This window comes from Mytilus californianus, unplaced genomic scaffold (genome assembly GCF_021869535.1).
Source record: "Mytilus californianus isolate M0D057914Y unplaced genomic scaffold, xbMytCali1.0.p SCAF_2, whole genome shotgun sequence".
Taxonomy (NCBI): Eukaryota; Metazoa; Mollusca; class Bivalvia; order Mytilida; family Mytilidae; genus Mytilus; species Mytilus californianus.
Genome location: NW_026262668.1, coordinates 61,509,986 through 61,526,367, shown reverse-complemented (window position 1 = coordinate 61,526,367; position 16,382 = coordinate 61,509,986). Strand labels below are relative to the sequence as shown.

At 32.0% G+C, this 16,382-nt stretch overlaps 1 protein-coding gene across 1 annotated transcript; it reads right to left on the bottom strand.

Annotated features, from left to right (window-relative positions):
• Positions 1-2,762: 2,762 nt before the first annotated feature.
• Positions 2,763-15,140, bottom strand: LOC127730168 (uncharacterized). Its single transcript, XM_052238427.1, has 6 exons — positions 14,848-15,140; positions 11,230-11,306; positions 9,071-9,370; positions 5,182-5,493; positions 4,168-4,290; positions 2,763-3,269 (listed from the first exon to the last, which is right to left on the bottom strand). Exons 2-6 carry the CDS (start codon positions 11,276-11,278, stop codon positions 2,929-2,931), a joined length of 1,125 nt encoding a protein of 374 aa, XP_052094387.1. The 5' UTR covers positions 11,279-11,306; positions 14,848-15,140; the 3' UTR covers positions 2,763-2,928.
• Positions 15,141-16,382: the final 1,242 nt, after the last annotated feature.

The following is a 16,382-nucleotide window of genomic DNA, read 5'->3' as shown; positions in this document are numbered from 1 at the left end:
GGGGTCAATTGACAATTTTGGTCATGTATACTTATTTGTAGATCTAACTTTGCTGAACACTTTTGCTGTTTACAGTTTATCTTTATCCATAATAATGTTCAAGATAATAACCAAAAACTGCAAAATTTCCTTAAAATTACCAATTTAGTGGCAGCAACCCAACAATGGGTAGTTAGATTATTCTGAAAATTTCAAGTTGATAGAACTTGACCTAATGAACATTTTTACCCTTTGTCAGATTTTCTCTAAATGCTTTGGTTTTTTGAGATATAAGCCAAAAACTGCATTTTACCCCTATGTTCTATTTTTAGCCATGGCGGCAATGTTTTTTGACGAAACAGAAAAAAAAACACAAACTTTATTCTAGATACCCGAAGGATCATTCAGCTGAAGTTTGGTTGGAATTGGTTCAGTAGTTTCAGAGGAGAAGATCTTTGAAATAGTTTACAACGGACGGACGACGGACGCCAAGTGATGGCAAAGGCTCAAATTTCCTTTTAGGAAAGGTGAGCTAAAAAGGGAAAGCATCCTAAAACGGCAATTAATACTATAAATCGAAGAAAAGCAGACAACATAATGGTCAATTAAAAAACAGCGACGGACAAGTATCATTCCATAAGCAATACACAGAAATCCAAAAATTTAGCAGCATGAACTTTATCGAAATCAGAGTGAACAGATAATGAATCGAGGACTTGAGGACAGGTCTGCGGTTACGACAGTTGAACATATACCTGGTCATCTGTGGCACCATTATGAATTACGACTTACTAAATCATAATGCTAACATGGCGTTCTTGAAAATGTTAAAGGGATTGCTTCAACTTTACCATTAAGGATCCGTGCTACAAAAGCTTCCTCTTTACAAGACACATTAAGGAATGGCCCGTAAAGCTGTCTTTTATGGCTTAATAAACATGTTCATGCTTGCTTTAACTATACTGTTGTTTGAATCATTGCTGCTGGTAATTTGGTCTCAATTAGCTTATTTACGGTTTAAACAAGAATCTTTAACTTTCTCGGTATTTAAATTGTACACGAATATTTGATTTGGTCATCACACAATAAACTACAGAAGTACAGCTATGAAAGCTGAGTGTAGGACTATGTGTTATTATTATCAACATGTTAAGTACTTTATGCTTGCTTTCAGGATATTCTTTAATAAGGTATAACGTAGTATTCATGTCTTGTATCTGTGCTTTGTTTGTGTAATGTTGTCCATTACACCTGTATTATAGAGTTAACTGCTATTTCTGTTCCTGTTTTTATTGAGTATTTTAGTCGGAGTTCCCCACCATAATTTCCTTTATTGAACCAAGTGTTTATAATGGTAAAATAGCTGTCATCCTTGGAGATGTTTTATGGACGCCGTCATGATTTTGTTGGTGACACAAATATATATGTCACAGAGGACCATGGGTATCATGTATGTTCTAGTTGTGGTACACAATCCTGTATTCTGTTCCACCAGTATAGATGTTTACATCATTCTTACTAGCATGACCACCACAACGGTGCTACTAGTTGAACATGGTCGACTTACCCTTTAGGAGCATATGAGTTCATTCCTATTTTGCCTTGTTCTTGGTCTTTTTTCTTCAGTGTAGTGTTTTATAGACTGTTTCTTTCTTTTCGGCCATGCCTTTTGGTTGCGTGTCCCCTTGATATCTGGTGTCTATTATTCAATATAACGCTTGTCTTCCCGTTGAGTAAAAGGAGGTGTGTGCGTAAATAACTAGTTTTATCACGGTATACGCCGATGTGTTTGTTTTAAGTCTGCAAGTGGATGTCTTTAATTAAATCCTTAAAGCAAACTTTTGGTGATTTGATTTATTCACAACTTGTATCAATTAAGGTCGATTTTAGAACTTGACATACCATATAGACAATGGTACAAACAGTTACTTTAGCCTATATGTGTCTTCTTCGTTTTGATTTGTCATGTCATTGGATTTCTGTGTAGTTATATTACTATCCATACCTCATAAAACAAGGGATATAAAATACAAAGTTTAAATCAAAACCATTAGTCGAAAATCAGACATCACTACCAAACAAAAAAAACTCACGGTCCGCCAAACATTACACTCTAAACTTAATAATGAGCTTCGAAACCCAACCAAAAAATTTGGATGATCACATGAATTCTTGCCGGTTAAGCAGCTCACGTTGCATCCGTCATGTTGTTCGTGGCAAAAAAGAAATAGATGATAATTTGCACTTAGTAATGTAAACCAAATCATCACTGTGTCCATATAAATATAGAAGGGATGACTTTAACCATTAGGAATCCTTTGTTCAAAAGCTACCATTTAAGCAGCAATCCTCAATATAGGGAAATTTGATAGGACATGCAAACTATTGTATGACTATTTATACCGTATCTCGTGGGGACTGCTTGAATGTTAGGTAAAAAAATGAAAAGTTTTCAATGAAAAAATTGAAAATTAATCACCTCTTTTGTCGTAAAATTTAGTACCTCAAAGTCAAATGTAGGTGTTAAACAATATATGAAGCAAACTTACTTTACTTTACGTTCAATGGATGGATACTTTTAATAAAGTCACTCAGCTTAAAAGTATTCCGTGAGAGAACGTCATGTATATACTACATTCTTGTTCTTCAGTACTTCTTAAGAAGTTGATATTAAAACTACTATTTACATTTTTTTTAATACAATATATGAAAATGAATTTTAAATTAGTATATATTGATTTCTTGTATGTTCTTAAAGGGCATATATAAAATTTGTTAGGCACTAGAATGTCTCAATTTGTAATGTCAAAATAAACAGTCATCCAGAATATTACATATTCCTTCAGTTCTTTTTTTTTATCTACACAAGCATATGTATGATGATTTCTTTTTTTTTTTTTTTAAATGATCATTAGGCTGATACATTTAGATTCGATAGTATCTGTACGATTATCGTTTTACTTTAATATTCCATATTCGTTTGATTGTAATGATATGTTGTTTGATCGAAATTAAATCAGATGCAAAAATTAACAAACAAAGAAGAATAAGAAATACAATTCCGAATGATCCAATATGTCTTGAAGATGGTCTTTTGTCATGTGCACTTGTTAATTTCCGTAACGTTGCTGACAAGTTATGCTTGTCAACGCGTAATTCCTTTTCTAGTTTGATTAATTCTGGTTTCAGAATTATTTTTAATTCTTCAAATGTATAGTTTGTTAAATTTTTTGTTGCCCAGTAGTCCAACTTTCCTCTGTATTCGCAATTGCATGGACACATCTCATCACCTGCAATTAGAATAGTTTTCATAGAAAAAAGTGATAAGAAGAAATAAAATCAATAGTAATTATATGAATTCAAAACCCTAGAAATAATAAAAAATTTCCTAACACTAAACTTTTAAATTCATTATGTCCACAAAAGGGGATAATCAATTTTGTTCTTAGAAGGAGTCTCTTTCTTAAAATTGAACTTCTTATATGACGCCTTATTTGTTTTGTGGTACACTGTAAGTGTAATGTTAACATACTCAGTTATCCATTGCCGACAGGACATGACAACGTCACTGTGCGCTTTGCGCGTAAAAAGTTCATAAATTTGTCACATATACTTACGTCGTCCTTTGCAACATGAATCCAGGTTTTTTTCTAGTACAGTTTTATTAAAATCAAAATGATGTACGCCACCCCGTGGTTTATCTTCGTTTAATAGTAGGTCCTACTCGGTATAAACTGTATACAGAGTTTTACTTACTCACGGTAAAATTTCCAATAAATTACAGGCTATAAAATTATTGCCTGATTAAAAATTGCGGGGCAAGACACTCTTCCAATTCATTTTTTTAATTGAAATGTATATGTACAACATTAATCTGCATTATTTGTAACCTAAATATTATAGTTTCGTGAAGTAACTGAAATATTGTTGGTAAATAAAATGAAATTAGGTCTGTTAAAACATTGAAGTGGACAATGATGCTGTTGATCTCTACGTGTATAAAAAAATTATTGTTATAATAACTGTAATATTGTACGATTGTGAATGATATATTGTACATTGTATATGAATCTGTATCTATGATTGAGATCATTGGGTCTGTAAGAGTTGACGTTGTACAATGTGTTATAGTAGTGTATGCTTGAACTTTACAATTAGCTTGTACAGCTTGGTCAGCTTCTGTCGTACCTTTGTCTGTCATTTTTGTAACTTTCTCTGTTACAGTAGACGTTGTACCATGAATACTCGTTGCTGTGCTGTATTCGTCTGTTGTTGATTCCGCCTGAGTTACAACACTAGCACCATGACCACCTTTAATTAAATAAGATGAGTTCCAATAAACAATAAAAATTTATTTTATATTTGAATTCGTTTTATAGAGTCGCGGCATAGCCATAATGAAAAAGTTAAGGCTTTAATAAAAGTTTAATCTACAAATTAATTAAATAAATAACAGAAATTTTCTGCATTATAACTCGTTATGAGAGTCTTGTTTCTCTTGAAAATAGAAAATATTTAGGAAAATATACATTTCACTACACCGACATGTGTTTCTGGAATAACCTAAATCAGATACTATCGACATCAAAAGTTTGGGAAGCCCAATACAGTAATTGTTTGTGAGAAGACAGAAGATGGTAAAACAAAATCAGCAAGAAACCTACAAGACCATCTTTGACTGAGAGAGACCTAGTTTAAGTACCATTAGTTCATACACATTAGTTATAAACTGAAAATTATTATAATCACAAAGTTTCATTGAATTCATACAAAGTGCTGAGCCACTGACCACAACAAGTAATCAACTTTCCCCTTATATACTCTCTAAATATGTAATAAATATAAGGAGATAATAAGAATAAAGGAAAAGATATACTTTCAAAGCGACTTTCATTCGTTCTCTGTTTATTTTCCTGCTTCCTATTTCTCTCGATATATATTATTATGAATAAGAGATTATGACAGATAATCTGAACAATCCACTCGTGTAATGTCAGATAAATACGGCGATTCTACTATCATGTATCTTTTTTAAAATACTATTAGTTAAAAATGTTAGTTTCTTTTGTTGTTTTAATTTTAAAATGTTCGTCTGTATATTTCTTCTACTTTTTGTTGTTCTATATAAGTGCCATGCACTTAGACAACAATAAATTTGCGTTAATAAATATTTGATGATTATACAAGTATTTTATGTTTTACCTTGCGATAACTCAAGGATTATATATGGACTTGTCCCGGTTCCGCCACCATTTTCTACTTGACACCAGTAACCACCCAAATCGTTGCTATCTATATTCATAATTGTTAAAGATGGATTTAAGGCATTACTTCCGCCATATTTAGATGTAAGTGACTCGTTAATGTAAGAAAGGTCACCGGAAGTGCTATTTTTAATCCACTTTACACTTAATATATTGGGTGGGTCATATTTCATGTAAGAACAATTCAGTGTTAGTGTTTGACCTAGGGCTACTTTTTCCGTTGACATCGATGTTGAAACCTTTGGTGGACCTAAAGACAAAAAATAAATAGTGTTATCGACTAAGGTGTTAAGAAATGTATGACATAAATTTAAAAGTATGTATTGTTATTGGAGGTTATTACAAACTTAATCATAGCTAATAACTTCGAATTCGTTTAATTTCGATTAAGCACACAGTGATGTCACATTCATATTCCATGCTTGTCTTAGTATGCTACGTCATCAATTCACACGATTTTTACAGCGGATAACCTTGAGGGCATTCCGGTGTTATGTTGCCGCAGACATTTCAAGGCTACCCACGTGACTTGCGTTTTTGACTGATAACCGAACGTATTTCGTATAAATACGCGGATATTATCGAGTGCAAAATAACATTCCTTATCGCTTGTTATAAATTCATTTCTTCAATGAATACTCATGAAAATATATTTTAAGAACATAAATAAATAATATGAAAATGTTTTGTCGTGAGAAATATACATATGTAAGTGAAAAAATCATTAATATCTATGCACACGTACCGAAAAATTGTGTATGCGGATGAATATCTCTTATCGTTTGTAATATATTAATTTCATCAATACATATTCATTAGCCGGAGAAATATGAATGCCTACTCAAATCAAACCTATTAGAAAAACGAATTATTACAGAAATGTTCAGTACTTCAATACTTTGATTACGTATGCCATGTATTTGCAAGTCTACTCATCAATTTCCATTGTTTTGGGCAGCTTTTTCCACTACGTTTACCTGCCAACCACACACCTTGCTGTCAGGACCAAAGGAACTATCATTGATGTCATAGTTTAGTCTAGAATTATTATTGTGACATACTTGGTCAGGAGCCTGTAATTCAGTGGTTGTCGTTTATTGCTGTATATCATATTTTTATTTCGTTCATTGTTTTTTACATAAATCTGGCCGTTAGTTTTCTCGTTTGAATTGTTTTACATTTGTCATTTCGGGGCCTTTTACAGCTGACTACGCGATATAGGTTTTGCTCATTGTTGAAGGCCGTACGGTGGCCTATAGTTGTTAACTTCTATGTCATTTGGTCTCTGGTGGAGAGTTGTCTCCTGGGCAATTATACCACATATTCTTATTTTTATATTTGCTGTTTAATTTGTTTACTTGTATTTTGTTTTAATTTTTATTGTTTGTCACTATTTATCTAACATTGGAAGGATAATTTTATTTCTTTTGTAACTGTAAATTTGTATAAATCCTAGTTGATGTCTGTAACATAAATTTGCATCTCTTTTTTCAAGCAATCTCTTTTTCGTAAATCCCTACTTACATTTTTTCATAAAATGTCCGTTTTGTTTAGTCTTACTTGCGTACGGCCTCAATCTTTGATTGACATTATAATGTTAAGGCCTCCAGCATCACCGAAGAGACATTTATTGTTGAATTGCGCATCTAGTGGGGTAAAATATTATTAATACTAACATAGAGATGATTTATTTCTTTTGAAACTAGACTGACGTTTGGCTTTTCATTTTCTTGAACAGTCGACATAATTCCACAATTTTGAAAATTCCTTTCCTTTCTTAATCTGCAGCTTAAGTAATTTTATTTATCATATTGACGCATGGACCAAGATTTTTCCATTTTGACGCTTTGTCGAACTCGGTATTTCTTAGTACCGATCTATTGAGTTAGGCCATTTGCAACTAATCTTACTTTGTGTTGTTACACGACTAATCCAGTTTAGAGGGAGTAAGCGCTCACAAACATGTTTAATTCAGTGGATGTCATTGTCTCATGTCTGTCATATTTGTTTTTCGTAAATTGAATTGTAATAATTTCTTGTTTGAATTGTTTCACCTTTTTCATGTCGGGGCCTTTTATAGCTTACTATACGGTATTGGTTTTTCTCATTGTTGAAGGCCGTACGGTGACATAATTATAATTGCTTACATCCAAGCCATTTGAACTCTGTTGAATATATTTTCCATTGTACATACACAAATACTATATAAAGTATAATATATTGTGCAACCTGATATCACATAATATTTCAACATATTCAAGTACAATATTTACATATCAACCAACCATCAAAGACTTATGATGAACTGCAATTTAACTCAATCACAATAATTACATGTGAAATAAAAAAAATAGAAAAAGATTTTTAAAGTAATTTTCAGGTCTAAAAATTCAAATAGAAATTAATTGCTCTCTTATTTTTGTTATATCAATTATATAATTCGAGACATATTCACTGTTAGTTTTAACAAGTGAAAGTCAGCAAAAAAAGTGTTCCGTTTTGATAAAACTGTTGACTTTACATCGAGGTACAGGTACTTAGGCTTCACGATATTGGGAACGATAGACTATGTAATGCGGACAGTGTGAATGACTTGATTACTACAGGAAGCAGAGCTCTTGGCGCCCTAACGTCAAACTTAAGGATTACCAGATTGATGGACTAGATTATAAAATGTTCACTAAACTTTTCGGGAGTATGGTGACCCCAGTCATGGACTTTTCATCAGGAGTTTGGGGCTACAAGGTATACGATAAACTAAAGTCTCCAGAACAGAGCCAATAGAACTTTTCTTGGTGTCGCAAAAAGTGACATGGGCAGGACACTTTCCTATATTTGTAGGCGGATTATATTTTTAGACTGTGGCATCGAATTATGAGTATGAACTACAATAAATTGCCTTACCGAATTTTTGTACGGAACTACGTTTTCTTAACGACACATAAAAACCCTTGGTATAATGATCTAAAACTGTTGATGGAAAATTGTGAACTAAATAACCTGTTTAATGGTAATACAATGGATCGACTAAGCGGAAAATTCGTAGTTAATCATGATGATGGATAATTTCAACGAAAATTAGAAACGAGATGACAATAATATGCCAAAGATATGGACATTGAAACTTTTACATTTAAATTTCGAAGCCCAATCGTATGTCAATTCAACATTGTCAAGACAACAACGTTCTGTAATCGCTAGAACGAGACGTGGAATCATTCCATTGGAGACTGAAAAAGGACGATTCTGTAAAGTATGCAAATCTTCCGCTACGGTTGAAAACGAAAAAGATTTTCTTGTACATTGTGCTAAGTACTTTTAAATATTTTGTTATATATATCATGATGGAGTGTATGGTTATGGTCATGCATTCTCTAATTTTCATGCTTTTTTCATATTTATCGATCAGTGCGAGAAAAACATTTCTCACTCTAGAGAAAACTTTGTTCTCGGCAAATGCTTGGCCGAAATTTAATTATGACGTCAAATTTTCTTTGTTTCTTCTGAATTTCCTATTGTGACGTCATGAAAAAAAAGGCGACCATGCCTGATGACGTCACATATAAAGAACACAACTTTCTGAAAATCTTTGAAAAGGAAGGATAAACGTTCTTTAGATATCGTATAAAAATCATAAGAGAAACATATTCCACCACTATAACACGTGTATAACGACATTTCTGCACTCTCAACAGTTAAATTTGAATTATTTAAAAAGCTCGGCAAGCCTCGCACTTTAAATATGAAAATTAAACTTTCTCGAGTGGAGAAATATCGTAGCACACTTGATGCAGTGGTGGAATCTATATGAAATAAATGGTACAAACCTATAACTATTAATGTAATAGGTTCATTCTCTGCAGTTTCTACACCATATGTTGCATGGTATACGTAAAATCCAATGTCCGAAGTGTCCGCTGGGTTGATATACAATTCTATCGAACTCGGTAATGGTATCTCCATATATTTGGAGCCGTCGATGACAATAATTCGAGAATTTCCAGACATATCAGCTATTGTCCAATTTCCTGTTACACCATCTGTAGGTGGAACAATATCGACCTTTAGTTGAGCAAAATTAGTTACTTCTTGTAAACTCTCGGTAGCTGTAACGGTTAAACCCATTGCTGCAGGTAAAAAAGGTAGAGTATTATTTTTGTATTAGTTTTAAATTCTTATACTAGTATCATAACTTGATTAAAAGAGTATATGGTTTTTAAATCTTATTAAAAAAACTCATCAAAGATATTAGGCATAAAATAGTGTATTCTAGACTAGTGTTTCGACTACATTCAGCCACATACAATGCAAATTACTAATAAAAAGAAGGATATGCTATCGTTTTCTGGTGTGCAAAATAATACTTGCCGAAACCTAATTTAACGGTCATACAAAAAGGCATTTTCTATAGAATAAAAGCATAATTTTACAACAGATTACATGAATGATCGACACAAATTTTAATTATCACAAATATTATTTATTATCTGTGGGTTTCGTGTGCACAGATGAATATAGAAACGCAGTTCCGTTGAAAATATGAAATTTGCCTGGTTTTGAAAATTTAAAATTATACAAGCGTGGTTCGGTTTTTAATTTGTATTACGATTCAATTTAAAAGTAAGAAGATATGGTATGATTGCCAATGAGACAACTATCCATTGAGACCAAATAACATAGAAGTTTACAACTATGGGTTACCGTACGGCCTTACAAGATTGTTTTTAGTAAAACCAGAATATATTGATAAAATTCATTTTACATCATACTGATGAAGGATATCTGTTATTCAAAATATGTGTTGATCATACCGATGAAGGATATCTGTTATTCAAAATATTTGTTGATACTAGTATTTACTGTTTCCTCATTTTAATATTGGTTATTGTTTTGTACACTTTTTGGGCGTATATATAATTTATTTATTGTGTACAGTATCGTTTTTCATAACGATCCAACGCCCTCGTAAGAATGTTGACTTATATCTAGACGTTTTATATAATATTTGTTCGGTAAAGAAAAATTGTGATCCTTGAAATGTATTCAGAGATAACACAATTTAGTATCCGTTAAATATAGTACATTGCATTCGTTGAATTGTCTAATAATGACAGTAGCACAGTTCATATGATATGAATAACTTACTTAGAACTCTTTAATTAAAATACTACATTTCTCACATGTGTCATATACCCTCTGTAGATTGCAAAAAATCAAATAATTTACCCATAGGCGACAATGGTAGCCTCTTTTGAGATACAGACTTGAGAAAGTTGTTTTTTTGAACGAAACCTTGCTAGAATTAAAAAATAAATTATAAGGACAGTATTTTTTTGTCAAAAAAATTTAGATTCCCGTTGCTTTTCTTAACTGAATTTGTAGTTGTCTCCATTGCCTATCCATTTAGCAATCAAAACACGTGTCTCGTCCTAGCATAGAACAGACTTCTCAGTTCCGTTAGGACTAAGGAAAATATATAGTGTTGCCTTTGGTATAATGCAGAATGCACGAAGTCTCTAGTAATAGAAAATACTGGGTGCACACAACGCAAAACTTTTATGAATTTTTGGTCCTCACTGGTCTTCAACTTCGCACTTGGTTTGGCCTTTTAAACGTTTTTTGATTCGAGCGTCACTGATGAGTCTTTTTAGACGAAATGCGCGTCTGGCGTACAAAATTTCAATCCTGGTATCTATGATGAGTTTATTATCGAACAATCAGGATTATCTATACCCTTATTCTGAACACCATGTTATCTTTATAAATGGCTGCGCCCATAATACTTAATGTTTGATTGTAACCTGTACCATCTTTCTGTGTTTAATTATATCAATTGATACGACACGCGTGTTTATGCTCAGTCTCATCATACGGAATGTATTAACGGGGGGAATACTTTTTACACAAAACATATATATCTTATTAATATCGTGATACTGTTAAACAAATCAGCTTAATTTATAATAATAAGAGAAAATTCACTTACTTTCTGGATAGCATGTAGTAATAATAACAATAGCAATGATACACTTCATTTTAACATTCGTCTACCGCGTCGTGTACCTGAAATATAAAGTTTGAAGCAAGATTGTTTAGGGATGCATTTGTTTCAAATGTATACACAAACATACTTTATATATTACATTATCACTTGTTGATTAAATGCTAATCATGTTTCTTTTGTGAGTACATTATATGTTATAAGAATTTTTGTAATTCTTTTTGGTCTATCAACAGAAAAATGTTCACCAATGGCACCCATTTTCATATAACACAGGAAGCCTTTTGCGACTTAAATTGATATTTGTGCTAGAAACAATTAAAGGAGTTGTGAAAATTAAATAAATTCATATGAAAAAGAATTATATGCGCCTCAACCTATTTGATAGTAAAAATACATTTCACCTGTTCTTAGGGTAATGTAAAACAACTAACTTAAAGGCAGATACAGTTGTCTGTTTATTCAATTTATATTTTATCTATTATAAACAATAACTATATGTTACAGAAAAACGATTTACAGAACATTATTCTAAAAGAAATAATGAAATCAAATGCATGCATGTATACTTATATCAGTTCTCTATGTAAGTATTTTGTTTACATTTATTACAAATCCATAACGTATACTCAACAAAATAGATTTCATTCGATGATTGTTGATTGAAAACTGATTGACTGATAATTAACTTTCAGGTTTTCTTGCCTAAGTTCACTGATTTTGATTTTGACATAGGTATTTTCCTTTACAGATCTGCTAGATTGTTTGGGTTTGTAAATATAAACACATATATTCAGCCGTTATTAAGTTTACATTGACAAGATGGACCATCATTAAAACCTAAAGAGAGTATTCTACAGACAACTAGAAAAAGTTGGACCGGCTCACCTAGAAACAAGAAAACCTCTAACACACACTAAAATTGTGCCCAGGTTTGTTTCTGATCCAGAACGAGAACTTTGAAATAGAATGTAAAGTCAAAAGTACATTTACCGCTTTAAACAGTCAATTGGGAATTATTTACGTTACTCGATTATCATGGTGATTTTTGTGTTGCCTTTTACAGTTTCTACTAGTCTAATATATTTTTCAGGGGGCAATGCAAAAAACTGCAAAACGTATCTCTAGTACTCTATTTTAATGGACTGTAAGTTCCTGAGTGTATCAATAGCAATGTAGTCAGTGTGTCGGTACTGAATATGATTTATAACAACCTTTATTTTGTAAACTTACCGTTTATAAATAAGAAATGAATCGGAAATTACGGTTCCATATCCCTCAAGCAAAGTTGACCGTAGATTAATTTGGCTGTTCTTTTAAGGTACCTTTTGGTAATGAAGCTCCTAAATGTTCTATGTTTTGACAAGTTCCTAGCTTTCAAATGTTAAGGTTTGATCTGTCCTAACGACGCTAAATGCAAAAATGGCTTCAGAAGTTCAGACGAACGAAATTTGCTATTTTCATTTAATAAAACGCGGCCGAGACGGCTGCTAATGGACTGTAAGTCCCCGACGGTAACATCGCATTAGTCAGAGTGTCGGTACTGGCATGATTTATAACACAGTTATATAAATTTTAACCTTTATGAATTTTAAACTAATTCAGAATCTTACGTTTCAACTTCCTCTGGAAAAGTTTACTTTAGATCAATTTTGCTATTCTTTTAAGATAACGTCACAGTACCCAAATTGCACAGAGTACCCAAATTGCTCCGAGTACCCAAATTGCACCCATTTTCCGAATAAAAGCAGTGAAAATCCTCTAAGAGACTAAATAATTTATACTTTTATAATTCGCCTTTATGCCCACCTTTGAGCTAAATATATATAAATATGCACAAAACGGTCATTTTATATATCAACAGATGGAGTATCCTGAGAAAAAAAGTAAAATTTACGGTAACGTCGCATGCAACATTCACAAAAAGTCAACTTTTGAAAATGAACATTTAAAAAAATGTTAAAAGCAACTATTTCATACAAAATGATTAGTAAACATGGACTAATGCCAAATTGTTCTTAAAATGTGGAGAAATAAAACTAAACATCAGTTATTCCATTTTTATGGATGTGAATTAAAGCATATATGCAATTTAGGTACAAATGTACTCCTCATTACCGAATCTTGGGTAGTTTGGAGGTTGGTTCAAATACACTTTTCTATGATTCAATATGGATTCAAAATTAAATTTGTGGAACAATATAGTCATTAGGGATACATCTACAAAATAAACACAGAATGGAAACTTTTGTCTAGACCTTAAGTATTTCATACAAAATGAATAGTAAACATGGACTAATGCCAAATTGTTCTTAAAATGTGGAGAAATAAAACTAAACATCAGTTATTCCATTTTTACGAATGTGAATTAAAGCATGTATGCAATTTAGGTATAATCCTCATTACATAATCTTAAGTCGTTTGGAGGTTGGTTCAAATATATTTTTCAATGATTCAATATGGACTCCAAATCAAATTTGTGGAACAATATAGTCATTAGGGATACATCTACAAAATAAACACAGAATGGAAACTTTTGTCTAGATATTAAGTAAACGAAGGTAAAACAAAACTGTCAATATAGGTGCAATTTGGGTACCCTCGCGTTACTTTTTGGTCATAATGCTTCTAGTGGTTCTACGTATTTACACATCCCTGGCTTTCAATGTTTACGTATTTGCATTCTAATGAAGGTCGATCCAGAAAAGCGATTCAGACGCACGGAATTTATAAAGTAATTTTTAATTTTCGGACACACATTACTATTTAAAAAAACCACACATAGTATAGGGTTGTGCGTTCGCTACAAGATCGCATTTGATATAACATATCTAAAATATCTACAAACAGACATACATAAATGCTTCAAAATTCAGATTACAAAAGTCAATACGAACTGGGAAAATAATATATCAGAAGGTTATCAGGGATGAGTGGTTTGAAAATTGTGTACAAAACTAACTTCTATGTCTTAACTTTTTTATAACGTACGTAGCATTGTGCAAGCGCGCCTTGAATTTTTTTTATTATGCTGACCGCCGAAATCCACAGTCCAAGTATTACCTTATCTAATTTAAATATTGAAAACGGTTATGTTAAACACAGAACTGTAAAGAAATAGAATGTAATCAGCTCACATGCTAATGTACTTGTCCATATAATTGAAATCGCCTGTTTATTTTGCTGTCTTCTTGTATTACTGTGTTTTGAATTTGATATTACATGTAAGATTTTAGGAAACTAATCGAAAATGGTTGAGTATATTTTAAAAATATACTGTATAAGCCATTTATTTAATTCAATGATTTGCTATGTCCCTGTTTGTTGAAGATCTTCCACCGCATTGAAGGTGATAATCATTGTTGGATCAGATGGCAAGAGTTTGATAACTTGGTTAATATGCGATAGTCCTTTGAAGTTTTATAAGCGTTATCCCAAATTTATATGTATTTACAAGAAGGTTTGTGAAGTGTGATTTTACAATAAATAATGACAGTTATTAACGAATCTACTTAAATTCATCCTCTTGAAATGAAATCCCATAATTAATAGATTATTTATGATTTTCAAAATTTTGTTAATTTATATAGAATAACAACTTACCTTAATTTGTAAAAGTGATAATCTCTAGAATGAAATACATTCCAACTAACATTGTATAGTAGATGTATACGCTGCTAATTTCAACATGTGTTTAACATCATAAACAATATTTTGTCATTCCCTCTACAACTGTTACAGGTATTGTTGCCTGTTAATATTTTATCACGATGTTTTGAGCCGTGTCATTACGTCGAATACAGACTGAGATATATCCCAATAGTCAATGTTTTGAGTTGTGTCATTACTTTGAATAAAAAATTAAGATATATCCCAATAGTGACAACAAATACGGTTGTATGTTGAATGGAACATAAATTATAGTATTTCTAATCGTTGCTATGGCAGTTTCTTTTAAGTAAGCACGGTATTCACATTAACCAATCAAACAATTAATGTAGATATATATTTTTGGATTTTTAATTTGACTGGAAATAACTTCCTCTTGGAAATATTTTTGATAAATAACAATGATGCATCTGTATGGCTTTAACGTAATAATTCATTTAAACAGATGTTCAATGTGGATTAAAAAAAACCAAGCTGAAGATCCAATTATTTTAGATTTTTGCGTAATTTGAGTTATTCAAAACTTTCCCTGTCCGAAATAAGCAAGAACTTTGATTTACTTGATGTAATATCGTTACAAAACCTTAATAGTTTCTACACACATAATACATGAAAAAAATATATTTGCGGTACGTACTTATGTAATACCCAAAATCATCCTAGCACATATAAAAAACAGACAAGACATAAAGAGAAATATATGTTGTCTTTATCCTCAGACCAGTGCTATGATAATTTTTGAAGCTCTTGTAGTCTCTTGTCGAGACAGATTGTGAATGAACTCAACAGATACATCAACAAAACCCAAAGAGAAAGAACGGCAACTGCTGACGACGTTCATCTGAATTGGGAACTGACATTTAAACATGTAGGTTATTGGACTTGATAATGATGATTCAACCATTACTTTTTATCACGATTAAAACAAAAGATTCAGTTTGAGCTTTCCAGAGGGCGAGGCGGTTAATTCTGGTATTTTCAAAGATCGATATTTAGGCGATGAAATTTCAGTTTCGTATCCCACGGTTGATGATTTTATTATGTTAATTAAGAGTAAAGGTCAAGGTTGTAAAATGTTTAAAAGGGACCTGAAACGGGCTTATAGACAATTAGTCGTTGACCCCGGTGACATCCATCTCTTAGGTTACAAATGGAGAGGACACTTGTATTACGATCGTGTATTAACAATGCGTTTGAGATCGGCTGCATATATATGTATGCGAATAACAAATGCTATTGCATTTATATGTCAAAACATGGGTGTAGATATTTTGAGCTATTTAGATGATTTGGCTGGATGTGATATTCCTTCCAGCAATGATGATGCTTATGCTAAATTGGGTCTTATTTTACAGAAGTGTGGCATTGAAGAATCAATTGAGAAAGCCTGTCCGCCTAGTACAAAAATGATATTTATTGGCATTTTATTTGATTCTGAGAATATGACAATTTCTATTGATACTCAAAGA

What these genes read in the sequence shown, in the direction of transcription:
- LOC127730168 (XM_052238427.1), bottom strand. Translation starts at nt 11,278, where the DNA reads ATGAAGTGTATCATTGCTATTGTTATTATTACTACATGCTATCCAGAA. An exon ending in TACTACATGCTATCCAGAAA is followed by an intron (nt 9,371 to 11,229) that starts GTAAGTGAATTT and finishes TTTTACCTGCAG; the next exon opens with CAATGGGTTTAACCGTTACA. An exon ending in TATTACATTAATAGTTATAG is followed by an intron (nt 5,494 to 9,070) that starts GTTTGTACCATT and finishes TTTTGTCTTTAG; the next exon opens with GTCCACCAAAGGTTTCAACA.